The following is a 14,221-nucleotide window of genomic DNA, read 5'->3' as shown; positions in this document are numbered from 1 at the left end:
GTTAGAACTCTTCTTGGGTTTAAAATGAAAATTTTAGTAATACAGTTTTGTGAAAAGGAAATGAGAACACAGCCAAAAAAAAAATTCCTTATTTAAAAAAAAAAGAAATTTAATATATATTACTGTATATAGATGTATACATGGAATTTTTAAATTATTTTTAAAATAACTACTTCATCTCATACACAGGTTTAAGACTAGGTTGAATTTAAGCACCTAAAATGAAACTTTACAGTGCTTCTTGACCAAGGAATACTGTGCTTTATTCAAGTAATCAAACCCTTTCATAATGACAACCACAATATTTATAAGCAATACAAAGTTACCTTAGAACCCATATGATAACTACATCCAACTTACAGAAGAAAACGCTATGCCTTTTAACTTTGTACCCCAATGGAGTGAATACACTAAACTTTGGAAGAGCTGATCCACAAATTTCACCTCCTGATCCACAAATTTCACCATTTTTCAACTTGTCTTTAATCTCTCATGGTGTCTTTTTTGAACTACTGTAAGTCTCATGTCTCCTTACTACAACTCATCATCCATCCTGTAGTCAGAACCCTCTTCTAAACATGGAAATATATATCAAGTTTAAAATCAGCTATTAAACTTTTTAACTTTGAGATATAATTCATATCACATAAAGTTTATCCTTCTGAAGTATATAATGCAGTGGTTTTTAGTCCATTCAAAGCTGTACACTGATTACCATTAACTGTAGTACATTTTCATCACCCTAAAAAGAGTGACCCATTAGCAGCAGTAGTAGTAGATTCACCCATTCCCCCTTACCCTTAACTCCTAGCAACCACACATCTGTTTTCCATGGCTATTGATTTGCCTGATTCTGGATAGCCATAAAAATGGAATCATACAATATGCGGCCTTTTATATCTGCCTTATTTCCAGTTAGCATGTTTTCAAGGTTCATCCATGTTGTAGCACACATCAGTACTTCACTCCTTTTTATGGCCAAATAATATATTCCATTGAATAGCTATACCACATTTTGTTTATCCACTCATCAGCTGATGGACGCTTGGGTTGTTTCCACTTTCTGGCTATTATAAATAATGCTATTATGAACATTAGTGTACAAATTTTTGTGTGCACATATGGTTCAATTCTCTTGTGTATATACCTAAGAGTAGAATTGCTGAGCCATATAGTAACTCTGTGGTTTGGGGTATTCTGTTAGTTTTTGTTAACCAATCTATAACTTTCTGTCTCAGGATGTAGAAGTAAAAATCCAGAATCCATCTCTTACTTGGAAGAAGAGTTTGCTTTAATACTTCTGTAACATGTTATAAGATTCTTCTAAATTAGAGAAAGCTCATTATAGAAATTAACATACTTTTGGGGTCTATTTTTCTAAATCACATCTGCCTTTATTCCTTAAAAGTGGTTCACCTCTGAAAGTTCTCCAAATAATAATCCTTTTTTCTTGACAATAAAAGTATTTGGATTAAAAAGATTATTATTCTAAATCAGATTCTTTTTTTGCATTCACTAAAGCATATTACGAAAACTGCCTGTATTTTTGGTATAAAGGTACTGCATCCAGAGGAAAGGAGTTAAATTAAAAAATTTTTAAATATTTAAAAACAGGCAATATTATCATAATTGGTTTCTTTAATTTGAACATATGTTTGCATTCTGGGAATATAAACTTACCTTAACTCCTGCACTTCCATTAGACATCTTCTGCAGCTCATAGGGAAGCCTGATCCTTTCAGTTTGCACAACAGGATCATCAAATGATCGCCCATGAAGCTTTTTGAAACCATGAATTGTATTTCTTACATTCGTGACTATCTGTTGGCAGTAAACACTTTTATTTATCAATTACTTAATTAATGCAAAATAAACACTATGCTAATACTTGAGAATCACCAAGTCTCCTTATCCTACATATCCAAGTTCAGAATCACACACAATCATTCATTCTTCTGGTTTCTAATTGATAGAAAAATTACACTATTGCCCCTCCAACTCTGCTCCTACCTTAGGAATGTTAGATTCAAAAAAGAAAACTTTAAAACTTTTCAAATAATACAATGAAAATCTATCTACAACTCATTTCTGGCTTTCTTCAACACTTCTGGGCTAATAAATTAGTATCTTTGATTTCTTTCTTTCCACTTTCATTTGTGTTTTTATTTAAACTATGTTTCTTATTGCCATGTTCTTCTTTTACTCTCAATATCTTATTCTTTGTGGTACTATGTTGCTTCCACTGCTGAAAACTGCTCCTAGGCTAGTAAATTAAAACTCCTTCCATGTAACATGATGCTAAGTTAAAGTGTCTTAATTTGTAAATAGCTTGTATTTTGGCAAAGTAATTTTTTTCTTTAACTAGAACATGTAGTTCAAACTATAGAATATTATTGAGATCCAGTTGTTTCCCTCTCAGTGATCTTTAAAGCCAAGTAGATCTTGATCTTCAATTATGAGATGAAAACTACTGGGATGCTGAATTACCATGTTGATCTCTTTAGCTTTTTTGGAGAAGTAACTCATAGTTTGCTTTCTTCAGAGAGTCTGAGGTCTACGATACACTTAGAACATCAGCCAGGGGACTTCCCTGGTGGTCCAGTGGTTAAAGAATCCGCCTTCCAATGCAGGGGACACGACTTCGATCCCTGGTCAGGAAACTAAGATCCCACAGGCCGCGGGGCAACTAAGCCTACACACCACAACTGTTGAACTTGCACACCTCAACAAGAGAGCCCATGTGCCGCAAACTGCAGAGCCCAGATGCTCTGGAGCCAGAGAGCCCATGCACCACAACTAGAGAAAGCTGGCATGCCACAACTAGAGAGAAGCCCGCATGCTGCAACTAGAGAGAAGCCTGAGCACCGCAACGAAAAGATCCCGCATGCCTCATCGAAGATCCTGTGTGCCGCAACTAAGACCCAACGCAGCCCCCCAAAATAAGGAAAATTTAAAAAAAGAAGAAGAAGAAGAAGATCAGCCAGAATACGAGATGTAAACTTTAGTGAAGGGGTCCTTTTGGCACAAACAACATTTGTTTATATGTAATATGAAAATGGAAAAGAAAGAAAAAAACACATTCATACACAGGCCAACTGTAAGACAATCTTGATAAAAAAAATCTTAAGCAAAAATTCATGGATAAATGAGTCAATTGAATAATTGAGTACAAAAAGTCATGAGGAAAAATGCCCCTTTAAACAGACTTATTTTGTAATAAAGACGACTCAGGTATATATTAACATGTAAGAAATAATTGTTAAGGGTTTTGGTTCATGGTAATAAACAAAGTCCAAGGACGATGAACCTATAGCATGGAATGTTAAAAGTCAATGTTTTATGCAAACGGATTTCAGAAGCCTAGAAATATAAATACTTAAACAGATTCCATGTAAAGTAGTAGTAAAATAGTAGCCACAGAGGATTACTCTAGATATTAGTTTCTCCATTTTTTCCCACCTTCTTTTACAAAGACATCATTCACTTGTTGTAGAAGTATATATTCTAGATAGGAGGATATCCCTCATAGAAAGTGACCATACAAGGAAAAACTGACGCCATTTGGTAGCATACTCTGACTTCACAACTAAGATTTTTTTAAAATAAAATTCAAGAAATATTTTACAACCCAAAGCAAAACATATCTAATAAGATACAAAGATATAAGGACCAGTCATCTTCTTTATTCTCTTTTTTCACTCTCAAGTACATAAAATGGGAGCTTAGTTACCAATATGAAGTTAACTCTGCCTGTAAGTCAAAACATCTACAGGAACAATTTACCTGGCTCTTAGCTGCATTTCCAATGGCTCGCGTTCTTGATCCCAAAGATATACAGGCTCTAAACAGGAAAAAAACAAAAAGTTTGTTCTCAAGGTATTTTTATACTAATGTGCTATTACTCTGCTTCTCTCTATATAAAAATGAATTAAAGGAATGAATATAATTATGTATTACTCAAAAAAATAGGTTACTGAAATCAGAATTTTACATATTTTTAAACTTTCTTAAGTAATAGAATAGTGGTCAGAATAAACGTTAGAATTTTTCTTAATGTGCTAATACTTGGCAACACTGTATTGGTCCCAAAATTGTTTTTCAAATTCTACTGGTCTATGACTTACTAAAAAGACTAACTGTACTTAGTAAGGCCAGGCTCCTTGGATCTAAATCCTGGCTCTGCCCATTAACAGCTGAGTAACCTTGTAGAAATTACCTAACCATTATTTGCCTCAGCTTCCCATCAAGAAGATAGTGTTGATAATAATACCTACTCACAGAGTTGTGTGAAGATTAAGTGAGTGAGTATAGGTAAATGCTTTGGACAATATGATTGTTGCTTTTACTACTGCAAATGTAATTCTGCTTATAAAAACAAGTGTAGAGTAACATTTTTATCAAAAAAACTTTCAAAAAAATTTCATGTTGTGATTCGAGAAAATGTTTCCATGGTTTCAGTTGTAATTACAGGTAATTATTCATTCAATCAAAAAATATTTACAGGCATTGTATGTATACTAGCTACAATCACTGTGCTTGGAGAATATAGTCTATCAAAAGAAAATCAACATATAAAATAAAATTATGAATGATACTAGCAAAAAAAGAGAATAATCACTTCTAGATAATAAGGCTTAGGAAAAGCAGGTGGAAGATGTGATTTCTGAATTAAGACTTCAAAGAAAAGAAAGCATTTTAATATGTATCTGTTTTGTGGAAAAGGACATTCCCAGTATATGTCTATTCTCAATATGACAGCCTGAGTGATCCTCTTAAAGACAAACTCGTCTGCTAAAAACCCTTCAATGGTGTCCTATCTCCCCAACAGCCAATAAAGCCCTTCATGGTTTGGTTCTTAGCTGCTCTACTCTGGAACTTCAATCTAGGTACACAGGTCTCCTTGCTATTTCTGGAAGAGGGCAAGCACATTTCTGCATCAGGGGCTTTGTACATGCTGTTCTCTCTTTCTGGAACACATGCCATGAGCTCTCACTTCTTTCATGTCTCTGGCTCAAATGTCAGCTTATCCAAGATACCTTCTCTATCTTATATAAATAACATTCTTGCTCCTCCCCAATACATACATCTCCTGTTTCCCCAATTTTATTCTTCTCCATAATGTATCACCATCTGATACAATTTATTTTTTTACTATCTCCACAGTAGGATGTGAACGCCATGTAGGTAGATAATGAATGTCCCATTGCCTTGATCTGCACTATCCAATATGGTAGCCACTAGCCACATGTAGCTAGTAAAATTTAAATTGACTAAAATTAAAAATTCAGTTCCTCAGCATTAGTCACATTTCAAGGGCTCAAGAGCCAAGTGCTTAACAGCTACATATGGCTACTGGATATGCAGAGAACAGAAAATACATAGAACATACACTGTAGAATAGAAAGTTCTGGATAGCACTGGTTTAGACATCTGGTACATAACCAAGGTACTTGCTGAAAGAAAGGGAAGATGGCTCCTAAGGTTAATGCTCACTTGGAGACTAGGAAGAATACAACTTCGCTAGTTTCATAGGACATTTTGGTAGATACATCAGAGGGCCAGATTATACAGTGTCTCAAATGATATATTATAAATTTGAAATATATTTCAGTAGGTTATGAGAGTTCATTAAAGGCTTTTGAATAATAGAATGAACACTCCATGCTTACATATAATACAAAGTGGAAAAAGATCCCAGAACAGTGCTTTTCAAGAGCTGAACAAGATATTGTTATACTGGGGACACAGGGTTTTTCAGGGAAGACAAGCAGTTAAGTTCATTCAGTCAATTTAACAGATGAATGCTGAGTAACTACTACATGCCTGGCACTCTGTTGGGTACTAAAGCTATAATAATAAGGGGAAAAAAGTCAGACATCATTTTGGCTCCCTTGGAACTTATATTGCTATAGAGTCACAAGTGAAAGTAAACTAGGTGGTACAAAAACGGGTACACATGGTGCAACAGCACGAATTGACCTAAAAGAGGATCAGGAATGGCTTATTGGAGAAAGTGATGAGATTTGAAGGAAGAGTAAATGATGATGGATTCAATTAGGGGAGTGTTTGGTGGAGATCTTTTTTTTTTTTTTTTTTGGGTTCGCAGGCCTCTCACTGTTGTGGCCTCTCCCGTTGCAGAGAACAGGCTCTGGATGCGCAGGCTCAGTGGTCATGGCTCACGGGCCTAGCTGCTCCGCAGCATGTGGGATCTTCCCGGACCAGGGCACGAACTCGTGTCCCCTGCATCGGCAGGCGGACTCTCAACCACTGTGCCACCAGGGAAGCCCTGGTGGAGATCATTTTGACTACAGGAATGGGAGGAGGGCTAGAAGTTATCAATAATCTCTATCAGTATAGTAGCAGCTGAGACAGAAGGAAAAGGAATTAAGAGATTTTAGGAGCTAAAACTCAAAGGACTTTGTGATGAACTAGGTCTTCGCGGTGCAATCCGGCAGCCACCAGACACACGTGGCTATCAGGCACATGAAACGCAGCTAGGCTGTGTAAGTACCTCGCGCTCACCAACTGTGACACTGGAGCTCCAGCGCAGTTAATCTGAATTGGATGTATTTATTTTAAGTGTGAAATACACTCTGGAGTTTGAAGATTTAAAATATAAAAAGAAATGTTACAATATCTCATTAATTTTAAAACACTGATTACATGTTGAAATAAGATTTTGAATATAGTGATTTAATCAAGTATATTAAAACTTTGCCTGTTTCTTAGCTTTTTAATGTAACTACTAGAACATTTAAAATTATGTATGTGGCTCACATACATTATATTTATTTTTATTGAACAGTGCTGGAATACGTAATAGGAAGAGGTGTCAAGAATAATGTCTAGGTTTCCAGTTTGTGTAAGAGGGTAGATAGTGGTGCCATGCAATGGGACAGAAAACACTGTAAGAGAGACATGTTTGGGGATGGACCTTCACAAGTTCTATTTTGGACATGCTGAGATTGAGGTACCTTTGAGACGTCCAAGCAGATATATATGTAGGACTAAAATGTTAAATGTGATGAACAGATGAACGAAATGGAAGTTACTTTTAATTGTGATCTGGCCAAAACAGGATATAGTAAGAATCAGTGGTTCAGGTGACATCTTCATTTCTCTTGCAAATAACTCCTTGATTCAACACAGTCTTTGCCAGAGTAGATATCTGCATACCTGATATAGCAATCCACGCGGATGGTTGGCATTCCACCCTAAAACTCATCAGAGAAAACATGGATTTGCCATCTCTTAGCCTGTTTATAGTCCATCTTACTCTCAACTCCATTATTTGGATACACTTCTGAATACTTTTTTCAATACAAGGCTACCAACATTTCAATGCACAGAAAATCTTATTCTTAGGTTGATTCTCACGAGTTTAACTTGTTAGAACACTTAGTTCCAAATAAGATTGATTCAACTATCATTTATTAAGTGCTGTATTCACTGAAATATGTTTTGCACCTGTATCACTTCACAAGGAAAGCTAAACAGTTATCATTATCAGATATTCTTTTAGGTTAAAAGTAGACAACTTTTAAAGTTTAAAAATTTAATGTTATAACTTGGAAATACCCAGTTTCAATACAGAGAAAATTCTCCTCACATACTAAAGTTCTTCAAATTCCTTCCTTCAATTTTTTTTTCAAAAAGATTCTAGAACACAGCCATTAAATAAATACCTGCCAAGGATTCTCAGAAAAATCAAAATAAGTTAAATACCTATTCTCTTTCAACACTTTTACCTGACCTTTAGTAATACCAAGGAAATTACACACATATTAGGTTGATATAAAAGTTCTTATAGAAAAGGATATTCAACAGTTTATCCAACTATGTATCACATAATCCAATTACATTATACTTTTTATATATTATTTCAACTACTATTTAGAAATTCCATTTTATACCTGAAAGAAAAAAAAAAGGAGAGTTCACAATGCAGCTTAAATATATTATATCCAGTCTGATGTTGCCACCACAGTGGTAGTCCTAGATTCTCAAAGAATGCCACAAAACTCTAAACAAATAAGCAAAGCTTCTGAATGTCCTATATCACTTTTAGTAGAGGAGCGGCATAAAAATCAAATGACAGGATATTACTTTAAGAAAGATGTACTTGTATTTTCCCTTAAAATCTAAGATTAACTTTCTGTCTCTCTTATAAAGCCTATTTTTATAAAGCCAAGCATGGTTAGGTTGGAGAAAACACATACTGCCAACAGACTATGAAACTTCTCACCTAAGAGGGCAACACTAATTTTGTTTGCTTCTTTATAAAGCAAAGGATTCAAAACCTCTTGATCTTACCATTTACACTTTAAAAATAGCCCTATTTTTAGAAATCTCCGCTTTCCCTTGCCAGTCCCATGAGATCATAATTACTATTTATAACCTCTTTGGCTATCATTGAGTAGATGCTAAGAAATACAATAGCTGAATTAATGATATGAGAGGACAATCAATTAGTTTAAATCAAAAGGTCCGCTCCTTGCATGGCCAATTTGGCTCTGAATCAAATTGTCAACCGCTGATATGGTTGCCAAGATGTCTATAGAGCAGGGTTTCTCAACCTTGGTACTGCTGACATTTTGGGCTAATTTTTTTTGAGGCAGTGGGGCTATTTTGTGCACTAGAGGATTTGAGGAGCATCTCTGGCCTCTACCTGCTGGAAGCCAGTAGCACTCCTCCTTTCCCCCTCCCCGTGTGACAACCAAAATATCTTCAGATATTGTCAGATACGCCCTAGGGGACAACATCTCCTCCAGCTGAGAACCACTGCATCATTTCCCAAATAGTGTTCTGTACAAAATGATTCCTTAGTGGTTCAAATAATTTGGAGACAACATTCTTAGAGTGTTTCAATGCCTATAAACAAATTAAGGGATCTGAGAGTTTGACAGTAAAGAAAACATCTAGTTATTATTTCTCAAAATTAACTATCTGGAAAAAAGTTGCCCTAGAAGGGGTGGGGGAGGAATGTTCTCAAAAGGACTGATTGTTGCCATTTCCTTTTTAGCTTGCTACTTAGAAGTATAAAACTTCTAGGCATATATGATTTAGTAATAATATAAACTTTCAAATCTTTCAATATGGACAATGCATAAAACATTTTAACAGATAAAAATAATAAAAATTCCTTTAATAGTTTCCAAACGCTTCTAGTAAGCATAATTCACAAATTAGTTTATAACTTGAACCCATTAACAGAAATCACAGACATTTATATAGGTAGACACAATAATTAAAAAGCTGATTAGATACATTAAATGAGACATATTGTTTAAGTATTTAGATTAATTATTAGATTAGATACATTATTTTAAAAGCTGACTATCTTACTTAAAATTCATCAGTTCAAAGACAAATATCCATGCACAGTAATTTTAAGTCTTTTGATTATGACTGCCTAGAAGAGAGGTTTGCAAATTACCCCTTGCCACTTATTTTTGCAAATAAAGTTTTATTAGAACATGGTTATGGTCATTAATTTGTATTTTAGTGACCACATACTAAAAAGACTACCAATGACATGAAACACCTCCAACTTGTAATAGATATTATGTAATTTGTACCTATCATTCCTTGACTTCTAGAAACTTTTCAGAATTTTTCACCCACAAATTCAAGGCAATGACTGGAGATTCATTTTGTTTCATGCATAATATTCAGACTAAAAGATTTTATAGTTCTAGCTTTGGCCGTGCTTAAGTGTGAGATACCTGCCCACCCACTCCTTTGGGCACAATTTCATTTTTTAAAAAAAGAAGGGTGTGGGGAAGCTGTTCATTGAACTTTGTTTGTCAACAGCAAAATATTTTGAAATGTACACTAATGGTAGTGTATAGATAAACGGAATGCTGTACAACCATTAAAAAGATGAGATAAATTAGAGTCATATGAGCAAGTCTGAGATGTCCACAGTATATTTTGAAAAAAGCAATTGCAAAATATGTATAATGTAATTCTACGTTAAAAAAAATCCCAGTTATATACATATACTTGCAAATGTATAGAAACACACTAAAGTTTAGGAGGTGTCTGGGAAGAGAAAAAGGAGATTTACTTTATGTAATTCTTCAGTATTTAAAATATTTTAAATCAAAGTTAATGTAAGCTAATAGTAAAACATACAAACAACACCATTTCATATAGTACAATATTTAATTTAAAAACTGTAAAAATATTCTCCTACTCCAAACTGCTATTATCATAAAAAGTCCTCCTACCCAACTAGCCACTGTTAATGTCTGTAGTTTTGTCATTTTCTGTGTACAAAAATTTTTATTTTCAATACCCCAAGGTAAGTGATTTCTACTTTTGTGCACTGAAGAGGACATCTCACATATTTGAGGTGTAGTGTATAAATAATATTTTCGCATATTCTCAGATTATACATACACTGGAAAAGAAATAGGGAAAAGGTAATGAAGACAGAAAAACAGAGAATTGAACAGTAAGTCGGATCCTACAGAATGTTGATCACAAAACAAATACGTACACCTAACAAAAATGTCTTGAAATAATAGTTTGATTAAAAGATCCATTTTCCTTACTGTAAAATAAGTTCATAAAAATTCAAAACATTACAGACTATGTATTAAAAGCATACTCTATAATTCTACTGTCAAGAAATATCCATTGTTAATAGTTTATAGTCTTTCCACACTACTTTCCTCCATAGGTTTACACTAACTTACTTTGTGTACGTATTTTTTAATGAATTTCTAAATTGAAACAAGATTTTTACATGTTCTTAAAATAACTTAAAAGCATATTAAAACATTTTAAAACAAGATAATACTTCTTAAAAAATAGCCAAAAATAGATGATTTGACTGATATTAAAGATCCTTCTCTCTACAGTAACTGCCCAATTTGTCCCATGACACCCCCATGAAACCAATATATAGATACCATCCATATGCCAATGGATAATGTAAGGACATTGGGGTTCAGGGGTCAAAGCAGCCTGAAACTGAATCCATTTCACTGCTTACTAGTTCTTGGCCAAGATACTTAACTTTGCTTAAGGCTTCTTATGGAAAAAGATAGCTAGTATTATCAAACTCATAGAACTGGTGTGATATGTGTGACAGCGCAAACACAATGCTTAGCCCCTAGACATCACTATTATCAATACAGGCAGGCAGCATGTTTTAGCTGACCACATGCTTTAATCTGATACTGAATGAGGATTTCTGGCTGCAGTTTTCTTTTCCCATGTGTGAAACTAATCACTTTGATATAACTGAGTCTAGCATGGAAATTGCAATCCCTACATCTATACTTAATCAAGCAATACAAACATATCTAAGGCCTTAAGAATGTACACACTCAGTAATTTTACTTCTAGGAACTTATTTGAAGGAATTAAGGGTCAAAAATTTAGTTATAAAGATAGTTATTGCAACACTGCTTATAAAAAGAAAATATAAACAACCTGAATATCCAATAAGGGATGAATTAAATTAAGGAAATGATTATACAGACACTAAAACTAATAGTATAGAAATATATTTTATATATAAAGGACACCAAACAGAATATAAAATATAATCTACCCTTGAAATACACACAGAGAAAACCATCTGGAAATTTTATTTCTGGATGGAAAAATTATAATTTTCATTTTCATCTTTTAACATGCCTATATTTCTACAATAAACATGTACTATTTGCATAATAATTTTAAATAAGAAAATATTCAGAAAAAATAAGTTAATATTTTATTCAATTTATGCATGTTAATTTCTTTCTTCCTCTTCAATTTATGCACGAGATAAGAGAGGCTAGTACAAGCACTCCCAACTTTACAGAAGGTGAATCTGAAAAACAGGTTTAACTACTTGCCCTTGGTCCCTTATTGTACACCAAACTTAAGCAATTATCTTTTTCATTAAATTGTTCTTTGTTTATATGTGGGATTCTCCCATGAATCCATAATCAAGTTTGTTAAAGAATGAAACAAATGTGAAAAAGTATGGATGTTGAAACCAACTAAATCAAACATTTCCTACCTCTTTTCCACAGGACCTTTTTATCAATATTTTATCCTATTTTAATCTATTCTATTCTATTCGCCTCAGGTCACGTGGGATATTAGTTCCCTGACCAGGGATCGAACCCGTGCCCCCAGCAGTGGCAGCTCGGAGTCTTAAACGCTGGCCTACCCAGGAAGTCCTCACAGGATCTTTTTATAATGTATTTGCATCTCAGAAATACCTGTGTCATATTACCTTGATGTCAGCAACTGGAATATGGAAAAAAAATTTTTTTGAAATGCTAGTTTATGTGTATTATTAGACACTGTGGTGTATTAGAAAAGTTACAGGTCCTCTAATAGTTATGCTTTTTGCAAGACAGGCATTTAACGAATAAATGTCTAGGGATCAGAAAGGGCTATGTTTTCACTCAAAAACGTAAGCCCTGCAAAGCAAATATACAGTATAAGAACACTGGACTACAGTGAAGTATTAGTTCAGTAACAATAAAAGATATATTTCTGAGATAAATGACAGTACACAGCCACGGAAAGAAGGGAAGAGTTGCTGATACAAGCTAGGAATACAGTGCTTCCACCTTTACAACTTTCTACTTTGGATTAGGCTCATTAAATCTAGATCTTAAAAGTGACTCTCTTACAATCAGAAAGATCATTAACTCTCAGCCACACAGAATTTGCCAATGTGCTTAAGAATATTAACAAAGAGACTTTTAGAAGACTTAAATAAGCAGCCTAATTTCTAAATAACTCTCTTTTGAAAGTTTGGCCAGGCTCTTTAAATTTAAAGAGTCATGGACCCACTACTAAGATTTCTGAGCCTGGAAATGCAGTATCTGTTTTACAATTCTGGTTTATGACCTTTTAGGATAAGGCTTTAAAGATAAGGGGAACGTCCATCCTACCTCTCACTTTTTCTCCATAAGCTAAGTCCCTGAAGCCAAAGACTGCCCCCATTAACCTTTACTCTGCTGAAAGAGGAGAGTGGAATTTCCTAGTCCTTTTCTGGCAGAAGCCCATATCTACTGTGGCTTAAAACAAAACGTTGTAGAGATGAAGTCATAAATAGTTTACAATTACTACTTCACCTTCTCATTGTGCATAAAAGCCAGAAAAAGATGTAGAAAGAAGAGTTCTAACAGTACTATGAAAATTAACTGACCTATGCTCACATTTGAGAATACAACGATCCAAAATTTCAGTAAAAGAAATGTAATGCATATAATCTAGAAAAATGTGGTACAAAACCTTATAGAATATTCTTGGAAAGAAACCAAAGCACAAAATGATTCAAGTAAGCTATCATCAACATTTCCTTGACGTAATTTAAATTACTCAGAAAAGTGTAGTAATATAATTATTTAAAGGCTTAGCTTAACACTGACAAGATTAGTCTTATATTTAAAGTATTGTATTTTGGACCATTCAGAAGGGTCAAACATGTTTAGTTGCCTCTCCATAGGAAATAAGATATGGACAGTTGGTTTCCTCATAAAATTACCGGTAACAGGAGTCTACAATAAGAAGCTAGTTTTTCATACCCTGTCTTACTTAATTCTATTCTTTGCTAACTTCCCAGATCAGAGAAACAATGGAACATATGGAAACATGTTTCCATGACATAATGCCACTCCTCCTAAGTGTTTCGTTAAGTGTTCGTAATGGAATCACTTCACAGTCACGCTTATACAGGGCAGCGGCCTCTGACTCTCCAACGGTTCATTCTGTAGAAATATGCTTTTGGTAGGTTCTAACTCCCCCACTTTCCTTTAATGGATGAACATTACCAATACTTGAGGCCAACGACTCCCATCCCTGATCCTCTCCCTATTAATGTACCATTAACCTACGCCCCTGGAAACCGATCCGATTACCTCGAATTCTCAAGGACACTGAGATAAAAACCTGAATATCTCAATCTCTTCTTTAAAAACAAACAAAAAAGGTTTTCTGGGTCAGATGAACTTGCAACTCATCTTCTGATATTTGCAGTCTAAGCTTTCATTTCCTACTTTTTTTGAGAGAAAGCTGTCACGCTGACAGATGGGGAAAGCAGGAAGGGAAAAAAGAATAAACAGTTTTTCTACTGAGCGAGCGGGGATGCCTGCCCGCGGCCAATAATCCCACACAAGCCCCACTAGGGGTAACCAAAGATCTTTCTCCAGTGTTCCGGACATCGTGGTGGTCCCGCTCCGATCCCTTTCCCGAAAACTGA

The 14,221-nt window shown here is 34.6% G+C and overlaps 1 protein-coding gene across 1 annotated transcript in view; it reads right to left on the bottom strand.

Moving 5' to 3' along the window:
* Window positions 1–14,221, bottom strand: part of HSPA4L (heat shock protein family A (Hsp70) member 4 like) — a 53,393-nt gene that overhangs the window by 38,414 nt on the left and 758 nt on the right. Inside the window, exons 2-3 of the mRNA XM_024745120.1 lie at window positions 3,784–3,841; window positions 1,681–1,821 (exon numbers count right to left, since the gene is read on the bottom strand). Coding sequence (XP_024600888.1) covers window positions 1,681–1,821; window positions 3,784–3,841 — 199 coding nt within the window. The remainder of the gene's footprint in view (window positions 1–1,680; window positions 1,822–3,783; window positions 3,842–14,221) is intronic.

Source organism: Neophocaena asiaeorientalis, unplaced genomic scaffold (genome assembly GCF_003031525.2).
Source record: "Neophocaena asiaeorientalis asiaeorientalis breed wild unplaced genomic scaffold, Neophocaena_asiaeorientalis_V1.1 scaffold65, whole genome shotgun sequence".
NCBI lineage: Eukaryota > Metazoa > Chordata > Mammalia > Artiodactyla > Phocoenidae > Neophocaena > Neophocaena asiaeorientalis.
Note: the sequence above shows the minus strand (reverse complement) of the source record. Positions and strands in the feature narration are given on the sequence as shown.